Source organism: Semicossyphus pulcher, unplaced genomic scaffold (genome assembly GCF_022749685.1).
Source record: "Semicossyphus pulcher isolate SPU_LCO1_2020_fin unplaced genomic scaffold, fSemPul1.0.p SCAF_7, whole genome shotgun sequence".
NCBI classification, from domain to species: Eukaryota; Metazoa; Chordata; class Actinopteri; order Labriformes; family Labridae; genus Semicossyphus; species Semicossyphus pulcher.
The window spans coordinates 7,375,441-7,387,747 of record NW_027211748.1 but is presented as its reverse complement, the minus strand read 5'-3'; the positions used below and the strand labels follow the sequence as shown (position 1 = coordinate 7,387,747).

The window sequence follows — 12,307 nt, the reverse complement described above, 5'->3', positions numbered from 1 at the left end:
CATATTATTCAAGTGAGAATGCTACCTTTGAAAATTATTGTAATAAATATTGTGCATGTTATTTGCCATATAATGTAATAAATGAATACCTCTATTTCCTCTACTTGTGTAATTTTAGTTATTACAACTTCTCATATTGAATCATTTCTTGGTATATAAATTAAACCTCTGGGTTAACCTGCAAGACTTAATACAATATCCGACGACAGAAGACAGGTAACTTTTTCCTAAGCTCCTGTACAGTAAAAGCCCAATTTATACGGCCTGTAGCTGAAGAAAAACTTCTTTAGGCCGAAACTCTTTACGCAACAAACTCTTTTATCTTTTGAAAAGCACAGGTGTTTATTTTTCAATCACAAATGCATGTAAATTCTACAAGGATAGTTTTAATTTCCAAGTCAAATAGAACTGATGTTTTCATTTGAGAACAACTGAGATAACGGTCTAACTTTTTGAAGATACAATTTTGAAACAAATATTTTCCCACATAATCATGACCAAAATGTTATGGATCAAGAATAACTGGGTAAACTGCCAGGCTTCTTTTTACTATTGGCAAAGAAGCTTGTTTGTCAAAGGCCAGTTTTCATTCCCTCACCCATTATTAATGCATTGGGTGCCAAATGAAAGCCCCATCCAGTATTACCATCTTCCAAAACTCAAGTTCTCTGCAGAGCACCGCCAGCAACATCAATGTCTGTTTCCTGAAAGTCTCAGTTTTCAATCAGGGATCTTCAGTGTGAGAGGGATTTACGTCCCTTAAACATGCGACGTAGAAGCACCTCGATGCCGCCTTGAGAGCTGAGCCTTTTGATCCAGCCGTGGGTCCTCTTGCGCTTGATGTTCTTTGGTTGGTACTCCGTGCCTCTTTTCCTTGTCCGAACCTGCTGGTATTGCCAGGGAAGCTGTTGGAATACTCCTGAACCTTCAGCTTGTGAAGAAAGTGGCCCACATCTGGAAGCCTGAGGCCCTGCTGCTGCTTTGGGCACAATCCAGTTGCTGAATAATCTAAGGTGAGAGGCTCCGGTTACAGCAAGTTTCCCGACAGGGGTGCTGTTGAAAGAGCACAGATAAAGAATGTCATACACACATTTTGTTCTCAACTATTTTGCTACAATAAGATTTTGATTACACACAGGTTTGGGGCTGCACAATCAATCACAATTTCCTCAATAGCACAAACAATAAAGAAATCACAAACTGCATGAATCACACTAAAGAAGTAAAAATATCCAATGCAAACATGCCACACTTTCTCACTCAGCATGTTTACATTTTCTGTCTATTTTCAGATGGAGCCTTCCATCACTTGCATTTGTGTCAATTAGGTGAAAAAGAATAGCCATTTGCAATAATCCAGGTTTCAGGAGGGACATGTTGCAAACACAGGTGCTGTGTAAAACATGCTGAGGAGCAAATAGACAAAGGAACTGTAAGTTATAGCTTAAATACACACTTTAATATGTGTTTATTTATCGCACTTCAGAATCACAATCAGAATCGGGGTTTTATTGCCAAGTAGGTTTACACATACAAACAAAATAAGTAAAAGACTTGCATTGTTTTCTACCAACAACACAGTCTTTACGTTTATGTACAATATAGGGTCAATACTAATCTTAACTGCTACTTGTCTTTAAATTACATAAAAGTGGTATTCTCAGCCTGTAATTGAGCATAGCGATGTCATTTCATGAGCATGAACCACAAAAGAAATTTTGGATTTTGCTTTATTGTAAATACGTTGATAGCTAATGATATGCCCATGAGGCTGCATCATGCTCGGTTCATGCTTGGTTTGAAACGCTATCATTAAAATATAGTTGGATGAGACATCACATAACTACATATAATGTACAGTCTGTAGGCAAATTAATATTGCTATTTGCATGACAAACTAGCCACGCTGCTAACGCACTGCTAAGCTAGCTTGCCAATGTTATCATCGTAAATAAACAAGACTAGCTTTGCCGTTTATCTAACATGAAAATACGTGAACTCTGTTACCTGGTTAAATGGGTTATTCCGCGCAGCCGGGGAAAAGACGACAGTATAACGTTCATTTTGAGATATTTATACAGTTGACACAGGCATGGGCTCAGTGAATGTCACAGGTCTGCGAACCGCCTGCGTATACGAAGCACAATGATTGGCTCCGACCATTCAGCCAATAGAAAGGCTTGTTGCTGTATTAGTTTAACATTCCTGCCCTGCGTAGAGCTCTACAGGTTAAACACTTTACCGGCCGTTATCACCGTGTTTCATCTATATAACGTTTTATTGTCAAGGGTAACGGCTCACATAGTAAGAGTCATTTTGAGGACAGCGTCTGCCAGACGGCTGGTACTGAACAAAGCAAGTAATAGGATTTGTGTACAGTCTGAGACGATGCTCTGCCTGAGAGCTAGTACTCAGGGTATAAAATGTTTAATAGTGCTTTGGAACAAACGTCTGTGTACACTTCTCCTTACATTACTGTAAGTTCAATGGTATTCGAGTCAGTGCCCCACTGCTACCTACATGGGATTCCCCTCCATAGTCAAAGGCCAAATAAAGATGTTAATATGTAGGAGCTTACTTTGATTGTGTTTCTTTAAATCCTCTTTTAACACCCAACAGCATGTACAGAACCCTTTACTGCTGGATTTTACAGCAATGTAAACTATAAACCATAAACGCTTTCATTTGCATTACATTACAGCAAGGTGTAGTGTAATGCAATTAGGTGTACAACATAACTAAATATTAATTTAGAAAACGAGAAAGGCAGTATGCTAATAATTCCTTCCATCATTTAAATGACCATTGAAACACCGTTCTGTATTTTGTATGTGGTTGTTGGTGATACACCTATCTCATCTTTGCCCTTTTACTAATACACAGTTAGAAAATCAACATTTTACATGACAACAATATCCTCAAAATGTTATGTTTGAGAGATTGAGAAATTCTCTTCACAATAAAATACAAGATTTCTCTCATGTTAGTTGGCTTAATTGATTTTTGAAGCATTTTATTTAAACACCAGTATTAATGGTAATTGTTGCCAAACACAGTACACAGTTGTTGCCTCTCCGCCCCTCAAACGTCACAGCTGGTCATTCTGTGACAGGCACGGACTGTCCGAGTGGTACTCTTTGTAAATAAAAGTTCATGGGTAATACAGGGAGACGGCACATCGTATATCTTATTGGTTAATCTAAAGGTCATGTCTCTCTTTAGCTGCAATAGCATGTTTTCTGGTGTCAGTTAATAAAACCACAGGTAAGACAGTCTAAAATCATGTGTAGGCCCTGAAATGGGATCACACATGTAGGCATGATAATTGCCATGAATCAGATAAAAAGCTGGACTATCATATTTATCATTTCTGTCACTCTCCTCTGCCTCCCACACGCGCGCGCACACACACAGCCACGCACGCACCTTGCTTTTCTTTCAGCCTTGGCAACAGGGAAACAAGCTTCTCCCATTGGCCTCCTCACGGTGTGGTGCTGTCTTCTATTCGCCCTCCTCACTGCCACTCAGGAGCGAAAATGCCCGAAGATCGCGGTGTCTGCTGCGGATGCAGGGGCAGCAGGGCTGGGCAGGGTCTGGCCTGAGTGCGCAGTGGATGCTGAGGACAGAAGAAAATAACATTGCCGTTCTTTATCGTAATGGGTGTCTCATTGGGATGCAGTTGGCGCACTTTTACAGATGCGTGCTTTATAATCAATCCAAGCCCATCCTTGTTCTGTGACAGCAGTGTAATGAGGCTAATAAGACGCGTGGACTGTTCTGCAGCAGCTCTAGCGTAGACAAATTGTTGCACCAAATGCAACGTTTTTCTCTCTTCGGTTTCTCCGGCCCTGACTGTCAGCGTTTGGCGCAGATTTCCAATCCACCTTAATCATCCTTAATTTTGCAGGTAAGAATACATTTTTATTGCATTGTGCTAGCTTATTATTGATGTTTATTGGGCGACATGTAGCCGGCCAACCGCATCAATAACGGCTGCATGCATTTGTCCTGTGACAGCGCAAAAATAATAATCAATCTATCAATAAAGGAGCGTTGCATTTATTGGCTTTTCTGTGCAAGCCTCAGGTTTTTGATCGTTTATATTTATGATGTGACGCGGTAAATTGGGCCTATTTAACACTTGCGCATTTGTATTATTTTGAAACCTGATATGTGATGATATTCAATTATTTACGTCAAATTATTGAAATACGGAGCCTACTATTGCGGTTTGCAGCTTCACATTATGGTGCAGAAGCAGGTTTATTCGAGCATAAGGCCTTTTTAACGAAAAGTTTGCTGAAAGGGTCTAATTTTTGTAGAAATGCGTATAAATATGCAGATGTGATGCCAGGCTGGGCCGTACTGTACCGTGTGGGGAACTAGAGCAGCACGCTCTGTTCCAAATGTGTGTTACTGTAAGACTACGCAGACATATCAACCTACATATTCTGCAATGCAGACAAAAAACACAATATGGCTGATTAACCTTCAGACTGTCTGACTTTAGGGTTTGTGGGTTTCAGACACGGTTTAACTCGTGCCCCTGAGCCATGTTCAAAGCCTGGTTGACCTGATGGATAGTAGGTCAGGAGGAGAACCCCTGACTGAAATGAGCTGCTGATCGGTGCTGATGCAGTTAGTGCTGTGCGTTAATGAGGGGGGTAGTGGGATCTCTGCTGTTTACCACCAGCACTTTCCCTCATCGTGGAGCACTTGTAGCTGATGTAGCACGACTGATTGATTCTAAATAGATAGATAGATTATTCATCCTTGTGATGGTAGCACATTTTAAGAATAAAATGACGCTTTGAAGACAGGCCGCTGAGCTGCGGTAGAGTCTCTTCTCTTTGTGTCGATGCTCCATTTTGTTGTTATAGAGAAACAGGCTTCTCTTTTCAACGTTCACTTGGCTCCTCGGTGCAACTGGATAGCACTTGACGCTCTGACCTTCAGACCATCCTGCCACCACCAACAACAACACATACTCGCACGCACGCACGCACGCACGCACAGACACATGCACACAGGAACCCTCCTGTGCAGCTGCAGACTCACGCCAGATAAACAAGCTGCATGCACTCTCTCAGTGCTGGACCTCAGAAGCACTGTGTGTGCAAAGTCTGATTCATTCATTAGGCCACCTTAATGGAGTTGTTATACAAGCCCTCATTTTGTTGACCTACTTTGTAAGCAAAAGCAGGTGGAACACAACTAAACTATGACAACTGTAGAGTGAATCATCAATACATCACATTTAATCATGAATACACAAAGAATACGAAGATGTATCTAAAGGGAAGTAGAACCAAATAGTTATTTTTGCCTCATTAAACACACTTCAGATGAATAAATGTAAACTATTCCCTCTTGTCACAGTTATGAGTATTAAAATAGTGAAGGAAATTCATAGCACTCATTAATGTTGTCTTTTGGCAGCATCTCAAGATGCCGTTAATCAATCAATCAATTTTGATCAATTCAATCAAACCTCGAGCAGAAACAGACTCATCGTGAACAGCCATCTGCCATGACTGGATGGGCCGAGAAAGAGGGATAGATGGAGATGCAGGTGGACAGAGATGATAGAGAAAGACAGATAGACAAACAGGGTGACAGGGAGACGGGGTGACGTGCACACAGCAACAACAAACAACACAGATCTAAGGTTACAATGCCAATAATAATGGTGGAAATATGTCTAATATTAGTAATAACAACTATCCATCCATCCATTTTCTACCGCTTATCCGGGGTCGGGTTGCCGTGGCAGCAAGCTACGCAAGTTAGCCCAGGCGTCCCTTTCCCTAGCAACATTTTCCAGCTCCTCCTGGGAGATCCTGAGGCGTTCCCAGGCCAGGTGGGATATATAATCCCTTCAGCAGGCTCTGAGTCCACCCCGGGGTCTCCTCACAGTTGGATGTGCCTGGAAAGCCTCCACAGGGAGGCGCCCAGGAGGCATCCTGATCAGATGCCCGAACCACCTCAACTGGCTCCTTTCGATACGAAGGAGTTGCGCATGCTTCCTCCGGATGTCTTAGCTCCTTGCCTTATCTCTAAGGCTGAGCCCAGACACCCTTCAAATGCTGATTATATAAGAATGACTGCAGATGTTAACCTTTTTAAACAGAGTTAGTAGGGAGCATGAATATTACACTGTAACCAGCAAACACTAAAGCCTTACCATGTAGACGAGTCTCTTTGCTTCTTGGAGATAACCGCCTGTGTTAGACTATAAAAAGAAGACGAATAATGCTTTATTGCACAATTGTCTTTATGCAGTTTCTCTGTGATTAAACCTGGAAAGGAGAACGAAGATTATCTTAACTTTGAGCTCATCTTCAATGGAATAAGAATAGCTTGGAAAAAAACTATCATGCTGTTATGAGACATACACTTCATAGGCATGTACACAGTCATGCCCTCTGAGTGGCGTTTTCTATTTATATACATCCTGGTTCTTTGGACCATGTGAAAAGGAAGCGTTATTAATAGCAGACGTCTAGGTCAGCATGTGAATGGTCAGTCTTCTCTGACATTGAAACCACAGCTCGGCAGGAGTATTGTTTTTATGCTTCTTAATACATGTGTGCTTTTGAACTTGGACTCCCTGAATGTTAAGCTGCTGAGTCACCCAGGTGAGTGTGTCTGAAGACCTTTACTAAAGAGATGCAGCTATTCCAGCTTTGGTATTTGGTATTTACTAAGCAGTTTGGGGGGTTTCTAACTGAAAGCATTCATGCTGTTGGTGTGTTTCATTTCACTCGATGCCGGCTGTGTTCTGATGAAAGGATAAAGTCGACCATTTCTTTGTGACTGCTTGGAAACAGCTTGAGTCCAATTTTAATAGGAGCCACGCCAGGAACCAATATCTTCCTGTTGAGCTGTTGACATTTGCCAACACTGCGACAGGAAATGAAGGTGGAACTGTTTAAGCTTGTGTTTAAATTTGAAATGAAGCATCCAAATGACGGACTTCTTTGTCTGTGTGATGTTGTGTTTGCAGGGAAGCACCATGCTGACCAGCATCACTGAAGGGATACTCTGCTGCCTGACTGGGAAGGCTGCCAGTCTGGTCCTGCCCCTGGAGTCGTCCGAGCCTTCTGATGGTTTCGAGTTTGTGGAGGTGAAACCTGGGAGAGTCCTGCGAGTGCGCCACATCATCCCTGAGCGTCAGCCGGTAGTAACGGAAGAGCAAGTAGCAGGGAAGGAGAAGACAGATGGCGACTGTGATGATGACGACTCCCCTGAGGATTCAAACAGTGAGAGTGATTCTGGCAGTAGTGTCCACTGCAAGAGGAAGATCACTGTGTACCGCAACGGCCAGCTGGTGATTGAGAATCTGGGGGATGTTTTGCACTCTGAGATCCTACAGTGTCAGGACGGGGATCTGGAGCCTTGCAGCACTGTTGAGGTAGAGCTGGCAGACTACAAAGAAATGCCCTCATCTCCAGACCCCAACCCTGTTCCTCCACCAGTTCCTCCATCCGTCGGGGAACAGAAACCTGCTCCACCTCCTCGCCGCCGTCGACGCAAGCCCAAGCGCACTGTGCTCATCGACTCAAAGAGGGTCATCTCGAGCTGCAAAGGGACGCACTCAGATGTAGCGCTGTTCTTCGTGCACGGTGTTGGGGGCTCTCTGGACATTTGGGGCAGCCAGCTGGACTTCTTCTCTCGGCTGGGCTACGAGGTGATCGCGCCTGACCTGGCGGGGCACGGAGCCAGCACCGCCCCGCAGATTGCAGCAGCTTATACTTTCTATGCCCTCGCTGAGGACCTTCGTGCCATCTTTAAGAGATATGCCCGTAAACGCAACATTCTCATCGGCCACTCGTATGGGTGAGCACTTTTGTTATAATCGTTCTACACTGGCAATGATGGCACACTGCTCTTGTCGCCTGATGAACATGCTGTTCTTAACGTTTGTACCTTTCTCATTCTACCTTCTCTAGGGTGTCATTTTGCACCTTCCTGGCCCACGAATATCCCGATCTGGTCCATAAAGTGGTGATGATCAATGGAGGAGGTCCCACAGCCCTAGAGCCCAGTCTGTGCTCCATCTTCCAGCTGCCATCTTGTGTCCTGCACTGTCTGTCTCCCTGTCTGGCCTGGAGCTTCCTCAAGTAAGATCTGCTTTTGTATAGTGCCAAAATTGACAACAGAGACAGTGACACGTCATAGTAACTTCTCCCACCACTGACAGAACAGGAGCAGAGGCATGTGCAGACTGTTTTTTTTTTACACGTGTTGCCAAACTAGAGCACTGACTTATAAAGGGGTGGCATGACGTATGTGTCGAGCACAAATACCTGTCCAAATAGCAGAATAACACAAGAGAGTGGCAACATATAAAGCTTTAATGCTTGACTCTTTAAGAAATCATAAAGACGACGTATCTCTAAATAAAAGGTGTACAGGTCCAGCAAAAAATGTGTTGCAACGAAAAGCTTCTAGCAGCCTGTTGCAACACAGCGCAGTAATTTTTTTGAAAGTAAGTCACACCTCTGACCGGCAGATAGATGTGTAGGATAATAAGGTGGCCCCTGTGGTGAAAAATCTGATTTAAGGGGGGCCCATGCCACCCCAGGCCACCCCTAAGACACACCCCTGCACAGAAAAGCTTTCTGATGTTAGAGAACTGTTCAAATATGACAAAGAAAAACTTTCAAAAAGTAACTCATCCTCTCTTTTCCTGACATTCAGAGCTGGATTTGCCCGTCAGGGTGCAAAAGAAAAGCAGCTGTTGAAGCAGGGAAACGCCTTCAACGTGTCTCCGTTTGTCCTGCGAGCCATGATGAGTGGACAGTACTGGCCTGAGGGCGACGAGGTCTACCATGCTGAGCTCACTGCGCCCATCCTGCTGGTCCATGGCATGTGTGACAAGTTTGTGCCCATGGATGAGGACCAGCGCATGGCAGAGGTATGACATATCTATAGGTGCTGATTTAAAGCTACTGATTTTGGCGCCCTCTGTGGACAAAGCTTTACCTCTTATCTCTTTACTGATTTTGTCCTGTTCATGCTTAAGTGATGGTTTTGAACAGAAAATCTCATCCTGCTTTCTTTAACAGTCACATGTATCACTCACTTTAAATGTTTGCCCTGTAAAATGTAAACAAAGGCAGCGTGCAGTTTGTCTGACACCTAATGCCAGCGGTTTCAGGCATTAAAAATAACTATATAGAAATAATCAGTCTTGTTCCTGATAGTCTGGTTTGCTTTTGTGGGTCATATAAAGGCATCAAAATTAATTTCAGTCTGTTTCAAACCAGCGAAAAACTCCTGACAGGAGCTTTTAAGTGTGATATCTTATTTAAAATGTTTCCTAATGTTTCACATTTTGCTTCCTTTCCAGATCCTCCTGTTTGCATTCCTTAAAGTCATCGAGGAGGGGAGTCACATGGTCATGATGGAGTGTCCTGACACCGTCAACACCCTCCTCCATGAATTCTTTCTATGGGAGCCCGATATGTCCAGAAAAGACTGCAGCAAGACGGACACAGAGAAGACAGTTGCTCTCAGTGACACTCTCCGCACACTGAAAGTCAATAAGTCTCTGGACAAATAACCAACAGAGAGTCTAGTTTTATCACGGAACCCAGCAGAAGGCCTTTTTTGGCGTGTGTTCTTAAGGCTGCTCCCAGGCTGAGAGCTGTTATAAACAGGGCCACATCTTCAGGATGCGGACGGCCACTGGTGCTCAAAGATAAAGCAGGACTAAGGCGTCGTGCCAACCAGAGAAGGATGGAACTGTCGTAAAGATGACAGGAATGGATGCAAATACACAGTTTGTGCTGCGCTTTTGATACCAGTCTGTGCTCCATCTCGTCATGTTTGCAAACCACACAATATCTGGGGATCAAAAGGACGGTGTGTCCATTTGTGATTGGTGTGTGAAATGTTTCTGCGAGATGCAAAAAGCTTAAAATCCATGAAATGGTGTGTGAAATGCCTCACCTTTATCTTAAATATTCTGTAAAGTCCTGCAGAGCTTCTGTTCTGTCTTTACATTATGGTCTTACATCTGTTTTATTGGAAAGTGGCAAAATAATACGGAGTTTACTGAAGAATTACAGGTTGGATTGTGCAGTACAATGGTTAAGGAGAGCTAATAATAAAACTTTACCGTTGATAAAAATAGTTTATCATGAAACACTGACTGGAAGGTAGTAGGAGATGGTTTAAAGGCATTAAATATACAACAATGCACATGCAACATGTAACTAATAATTGCACCACATGCATACATAGATGACATTATGCCACAGCCACCTAACCACATCCATACAATGTGCTGTACACACCATCTCAAACAATCACAGCTATTTTCAATAAATTGGCTCATGTCTTTCCAAATTAAAGCCATGAGCAACAACTCTGCCATATATTGAGATCAAATCAGAAAGCTCTGTGTGTCTGTGTTAAGCACAATGTAACCAAACCATCAAGTCATAGCTGCATGAAAATTAAATAATCTTCAATGAGACATTTATGTGAACTGGTTGCAAAAACAGATGTAAACAAACATGGATGCCAAAAGGTTCTCCTCCTTTATTCCTGCAGCCATTTCTTCAATAGTTTATAATATCCTACGGATACAAAGTACTGAGGCCCTGCATGAGTCAGAACATGAAACGGTCAAAGGGTTCTGTCAGACAGTCGCAATATATTCTCATATTGAAAAATTCCCAATGCACTGTTCTCTTATCAAAGTGTTCCTTTTAAAGTGTAAGTATTATTTTGCCTTTATTCTGAAATAACAGCAACTGCCATGAAAAATGTGGTTGTATTGACCGCTTTAAGCTATTTTGTCTATAAGCTGATAAATGCAAAACAAGTGTGTGCTGCCCTACTACTCTCCAGTGCATCCTATTTATCTAACAGTGTCAGACTAAAGGATGAGCTACGCATTATGATCGCTGAGAGACATTCATTCGTGGGTGCTGCTTTGTCTCATAATGGGACACTAAGGTGCGAGTTAAAGCACAGTCTTATGTGTGCTCTGGTAGTGCTTCTCTGATGGGTGGTTAGTTAAATACTGTTATGAGTAAAAGATGGTGGACTGGGGTGTCCAAAGCTTAAAGTCAGCCAAAGGAGGAAGTCCCCTAAAAAAGGGACATTTGTACCCACCATGCTGGTCTGTTATATATGCATTTTGACAGAATGCGGATGCAACACGACTGGTCTTATGCAACTGGAAGAAAAAAGAGAGAAAAAGAGTTGAAATAAGCTGACACCTCAGAAACATGAAACATATTCTCTATGGACTTTTCAAAAACCAACAAGTGCTGCTGATGCAACGTACTGTGTGTCTCCTTTGGTGTGAAAGGTCAGTTAAACTGTATGGACTACAGGGTGCACATGTACTTCCTCTTATGCTAAAAATTGTGCATATACAAATTGTCAGTGCTCATATGTGCTATATCTTTTTGTGGTTAACAAAATGTGTTAATGTTATTGTTGCATTTATTCAAGGGAATCATAATATATGCACTGCCTGAATGTAGATGCATATAACATTATATAGCCTATCAAAACTGTTGGATTCAGTGTATGAGTGTGCCTTTCCTGGCATGAAATAAAACAATGTTCACAGTCTACTTGTGGTTTCGCTTTGCATTTTGTTTCATTTGCAGTAATATAGTTGAGAGTGTTTAATGTGACAGGATTACAAGAATATTAGATATATTATACATATGAACAGTAGTGCAATTTACACAAAACAATTACTGGTATTCTTAGAAAGAAAGTAGGTATACAATATTATTTCCACTATGATAATTACATCATTAGATTAATGCAGGATACAGCAACATTATTCTAATCATGTTATCTTTCCTAATTAGTTTAATACATGCAATCTATTAGCCTATAGTCATTACAGTCTACCTAATGTAATCAATTAGCCTACTTGTAAATGTTGTTTAGGCTTTTCTGCAATATTAATTGCTAATGTTGATTCCCAGTAGTTTTAGTTTTATTGGTCAATGGCAAAGACATTGAGTGAAATGGGAAACTGATTCCCTTGTGATCATTTAGACTGGATGGTTGAGTTGAATAGGAACTATTAATCTAATATTTGGATGTATGTACAAAATGTATGGACATTTTTTGGACTGGTAATATAAAAAGAAAAAACTCTCTGCATGTGATTTTTAAATGCAAAGTACAGAAACTAAAAGAATATTATAGCATACAAATGTTGATGTTAAACGTTAAAATGTTCATAAATAATTCTTTTTTTTTTTCACCATAAGTATACATAAAAAAATCAGTAAAAATAGATTAATTACTAGCACAACATATT

The 12,307-nt window shown here is 41.8% G+C and overlaps 2 protein-coding genes across 3 annotated transcripts; one reads left to right on the top strand and one right to left on the bottom strand.

Annotated features, from left to right (window-relative positions):
- Positions 1–339: 339 nt before the first annotated feature.
- On the bottom strand, positions 340–2,115 carry mrpl34 (mitochondrial ribosomal protein L34). Its single transcript, XM_069685439.1, has 2 exons — positions 2,008–2,115; positions 340–1,053 (listed from the first exon to the last, which is right to left on the bottom strand). Exons 1-2 carry the CDS (start codon positions 2,061–2,063, stop codon positions 735–737), a joined length of 375 nt encoding a protein of 124 aa, XP_069541540.1. The 5' UTR covers positions 2,064–2,115; the 3' UTR covers positions 340–734.
- Positions 2,116–3,633: 1,518 nt separating this feature from the next.
- LOC138611052 (protein ABHD8-like) lies at positions 3,634–11,600 on the top strand. Of its 2 annotated transcripts, none has more exons than XM_069683938.1 (5): positions 3,634–3,907; positions 7,007–7,839; positions 7,953–8,123; positions 8,704–8,920; positions 9,356–11,600. In XM_069683938.1, exons 2-5 carry the CDS (start codon positions 7,016–7,018, stop codon positions 9,566–9,568), a joined length of 1,425 nt encoding a protein of 474 aa, XP_069540039.1. In that variant the 5' UTR covers positions 3,634–3,907; positions 7,007–7,015; the 3' UTR covers positions 9,569–11,600. The 2 variants fall into 2 exon arrangements, with proteins under 2 accessions (XP_069540039.1, XP_069540040.1); XM_069683939.1 differs by lacking the exon at positions 3,634–3,907 and adding an exon at positions 6,566–6,638.
- Positions 11,601–12,307: the final 707 nt, after the last annotated feature.

What these genes read in the sequence shown, in the direction of transcription:
- mrpl34 (XM_069685439.1), bottom strand. Translation starts at nt 2,063, where the DNA reads ATGAACGTTATACTGTCGTCTTTTCCCCGGCTGCGCGGAATAACCCAT. An exon ending in GGAATAACCCATTTAACCAG is followed by an intron (nt 1,054 to 2,007) that starts GTAACAGAGTTC and finishes CTCTTTCAACAG; the next exon opens with CACCCCTGTCGGGAAACTTG.
- LOC138611052 (XM_069683938.1), top strand. Translation starts at nt 7,016, where the DNA reads ATGCTGACCAGCATCACTGAAGGGATACTCTGCTGCCTGACTGGGAAG. An exon ending in CTCATCGGCCACTCGTATGG is followed by an intron (nt 7,840 to 7,952) that starts GTGAGCACTTTT and finishes TACCTTCTCTAG; the next exon opens with GGTGTCATTTTGCACCTTCC. An exon ending in CTGGCCTGGAGCTTCCTCAA is followed by an intron (nt 8,124 to 8,703) that starts GTAAGATCTGCT and finishes CCTGACATTCAG; the next exon opens with AGCTGGATTTGCCCGTCAGG.